A 3,858-nucleotide genomic window follows, 5' to 3' on the forward strand; every position below is an offset into this window, starting at 1 on the left:
CGGGATTTCGGTGGCCAGTGGGGCGGGAATGCTGTGGCCATTGTGTCTGGAATGCTGTGGCCAGTGGGGCAGGAATACTGGGGCCATTCCCAGGGCTCTCTCCTGGCTCTGTGGTTATCCTGGCTCCATGGGCATCCCATCCTGGCTCCATAGGTGTCTCGGCTTCTTTGATATCCTGGCTCTGTGGGTGTCCTGGTTCTGTGGGTATCCCAGCTCCATGGCTATCCCAGTTCCATGGGTATCCTGGCTCTGTGGGGATCCCAGCTCCATGGCTATCCATCCTGGCTCTGTAGGTGTCTCAGCTCCATTGCTATCCCAGTTCCATGGGTATCCTGGCTCCGAGGGTGTCCCAGCTCCATGGCTATCCCAGTTCCATGGGTATCCTGGCTCTGAGGGTGTCCCAGCTCCATGGCTATCCCAGTTCCATGGATGTCCTGGCTCCCAGGGTATCCCGGCTCCGTGGGTAGCGGCTGCTCTCTGTTCCAGGGCAGAGGGCGGCAGGAGGAGAGGGAACATGGGGCACCTGACCCGCATCGCCAACGCCGTGGTGCACAACATGGAGAAGGGGCCCATGCAGGCCCAGATCAGTGACTTCATCAAAGGTACTGCCTGCTCCTCCTCTTCAGCCTCCTTCTCCTCCTCCTCCTTCTCCTTCACTTTTCACTGCTCTCCAGGGAAAAATAACCCTTGGGAGCTCCTGGGAGGGCTCACTGCAGGTATTTCTTCAAGATCCTTTCCCATTGGAAAGTGTTCCCGGGGAAATCCCACAATATCCCATCATTTAAAGTGTGGTGAGACCCCATTTGCCTGCTCTTGGTTTTCACACAGTGAGGTTAAGGTTGGACAGTGGGAGGTGTCCCTGCCATGGCAGGGGTGGCACTGGATGGGCTTTGAGGTCCCTTCCCACCCAACCCATTCCATGACTCCATGACTCTCTGAGGAAAGAGACACAAGGTTAAGTGTCCCCAGATGTGCTCATCAGGGATATTCCCATTGCCAGGCTGTGTCCATCCTGCCCTCACTGGATCCACTTGGAGAACTGTTTTTGTCCCATGGCTTTGGGTGGGAGGAAGGAAGATTTTCCATTTTCCACATTTTCCATCCCCACGGCTCAGCCTCTGCCGGGCTGGGAGGGGGCACAACTGGGCAGTGACAATCTGAGGGCACAAACTTCTGCTCTTTCCTCCTTTTATTATTTCTCCATTTCCCTGCCTCAACCCTCAAGTTCTGCTCATCTTTGTGCTCCCAGTTGTGCTGGGCTGGGAGGGATGGGAGAGCAGGGCAGCCCCAGTCCCCAGGAGAAAAGGGAAGACCCAAGCACAGCTGGAGCCCTGCTCGGGGTTGTTCCCAGCAAGGTGAGAGAAGCTGTGAGTCCTTAGCCCAGGTGAGTCCCCAGGGAGTTCAGCTGGCTCAGAACTCCCATGATTTCTGTGTCCCTCTCATTCCAGAGTTGCCTGAGGACTGCAGGGGCAGGTGGGAGAGTTTCGTGGAGGAGACGCTGACGGAGACAAACCGGAGAAACACGGTGGATTTGGTGAGTTGGTCACTCCAGTGCCTGCTGGGCTTCCCCTAACAGAAGAAAGGGATATTCCTGGTTTTTCTCATTTTCCTGCTTTTGCTGAAGAACGCTTCAAGGCAGAGTAGAAAGCATTTCCATAAACATGTTTCATAAGAGTCCTTCAGCAGAGCTGATCTGTGGTGCTGAGCTGGTCCCTAGGATTCCTTGGGGCAGCTCCTGCCTGGGCAGGAGTTTGGGCTTTGGTGGAACGAAACACTGGAGCTTTTCCAGCTTTCCCTGGTTCCCTGACTGGTTTGTGCTTTCCCAGGTGAGCACCCACCACCTGCACTCCTCCAGCGAGGATGAGGACATTGAAAGTGCTTTTCCCAACGAGCTCACTCTCCAGCAGGTGAGTTGGGAACATCTTCACTATTCACTGTTTGCTGCTCCAGTTGCCTTTGGTCCATCCTGGTCTGGAGCAGCTTCCTGAACTCTGCTCCCAGTCTGTGTTCAGCTCCTTTGGGCTTTCCCAGAGCAGTTCCATGGCCTGGGATCCACCTGGGAGCAGGGCAGGAGGCATTGGGGCAGGAATCCCAGAGCTCTGTGTGACCCTGCTCTGGGAAAGGGTCACAGTGAGGATTTCACACTCTTCCCTGGGATTTTAGTGCTTTCCTGGAGGAGCTCCACTGACTGTTTCTGGAGTGTCTCTGAGCACCCTACTGATGGATTTTTTGGGATCCCTTCCCAGGCCTTCTCTGAGTACCAGATCCAGCAGATGACGGCCAATTTTGTGGATCAGTTTGGCTTCAATGACGAGGAGTTTGCAGACCAGGATGACAACATCAAGTGAGTCTGGGGGTGTTTGGTGGCAGCACCGAGTGAGTCTGGGGGTGATTGGCATTTCAGCCTCTTTGCATCCCATCCTCCCTCTGCTTCAGGTTTACAAATGAGCCTTGTTATCCCTCCTCAGGTTGTAAACAGCTCCTTGTTTTCCAGGAGCCCAGCCCGATCTCCAGAGCCAGGTGGAGAAGCAAGGAAAAGTATTCCTTCATTTCAAAGAGGGATATTTGAAATAAAGCAGGCAACTGTTGTCCAGCCCTGGTCTGGAATGAGTTTAAAGACAAAGCATGAGAGCAAACTCTGGGCAGTTAAGCAGATCTTTTCCAAGGCATTAAATCCTTATTGAAGGAGGAGTGAAGGGACAGTGCTCTGTTGGAATCCATGGAAAATGCAGCCATTTTCCCTCTCCTGAGGAAGGGAGGAGGGATGATCAGGAGCAGTGGTGGTTCAGGGAGACAGGGAAGGAGATTCAGTGTTACACAACTTGCTGAATCCAGAGCTCGGAATTCACTGCTTTTACAGAATTCCTTTAATCCCATTAAAGCTGCAGCTCATCCTGTCTCCTTAGAAATATACCTGGCGCTGGGATAATCCCCGTGGCCATAACAGTCCTGAAATTGGGACCAGTTATGGGCTGAGCAGTGTTCCAGGGGATCCCAGTGCTCCTGGGTTTGTCTCCATCCCAGGAATTCCTTGGGATCCAAGGCAGCACCTCTGTCCTTCCCATCCAAGGTTTTTCCTGAGCCTCAGAGATGTCAGAAAATTTAATAAGGCCAAAAAGTTCTAGAAATAGAATCAGAATTGAAATGGACAGAAATTGTTCTGTTCTTCACATAAATATTTTTAAAATAAAATAAAATAAATAAAGACTTTTCACTGCTGGCAAATACATCTCCATGTGAGTGAGGGGCAGGGAGGAGTTAAATCCCTGTGGAGCTGCCCCAGGGGCCTCGTGCCCAGTGTAAAATGAACATGAAGCTGGAAAAAGTCTGCCTGGCATGTTGTAGCTCCCTTTGTGATTGGAAAAGGAGAATGTCCTGCAAAAAGGGGAATATTCTGGGAGTGCTGCTCCCTGCCAGCTGTTTCCAGGTGGTGGACACTGGGCTGGAAGTGAGTTGGAATATTTAAGGACTATCAGTCATGTGTCAGTCCCTGGGATTGCAGGAGTATTGAACAGGAGAGTCTTTCAAAGAAAATTGCACTGGAAAAGCTACAGATCCATGAGTGGGGAATGAACGCTTCCTGAATCCAAATTCTGGGAATTGGGAATTTCTGGGCCTGCAGCACCCTCTGCTGTTGCCACCAGGGGCTCCTGGCTTGGAGTGGGAATTGGGTCATCGGGGATATCCACATCCTGGGATATTCACAGAACAGCACACCTTGGGCTTTGAGACTGAGATTCACAGAATCCCGGGATCCCTGAGGCTGGAAAAGCCCTCCCAGCCCATCCAGTCCCAGCTGTGCCCAATGCCCACCTTGTCCCCAGCCCAGAGCCCTGAGTGCCACCTCCAGGAATTCCT

General features: G+C 52.6%; 1 protein-coding gene across 1 annotated transcript in view; it reads left to right on the plus strand.

The window, feature by feature from the left end:
- The window catches only part of PPP6R2 (protein phosphatase 6 regulatory subunit 2), a 35,986-nt gene that overhangs the window by 21,150 nt on the left and 10,978 nt on the right, over window positions 1–3,858 (plus strand). Inside the window, 4 exon segments of the mRNA XM_014311218.2 lie at window positions 487–602; window positions 1,449–1,534; window positions 1,827–1,907; window positions 2,247–2,344. Coding sequence (XP_014166693.1) covers window positions 487–602; window positions 1,449–1,534; window positions 1,827–1,907; window positions 2,247–2,344 — 381 coding nt within the window.

The sequence above is a fragment of the Geospiza fortis genome, unplaced genomic scaffold, assembly GCF_000277835.1.
Source record: "Geospiza fortis unplaced genomic scaffold, GeoFor_1.0 scaffold494, whole genome shotgun sequence".
NCBI lineage: Eukaryota > Metazoa > Chordata > Aves > Passeriformes > Thraupidae > Geospiza > Geospiza fortis.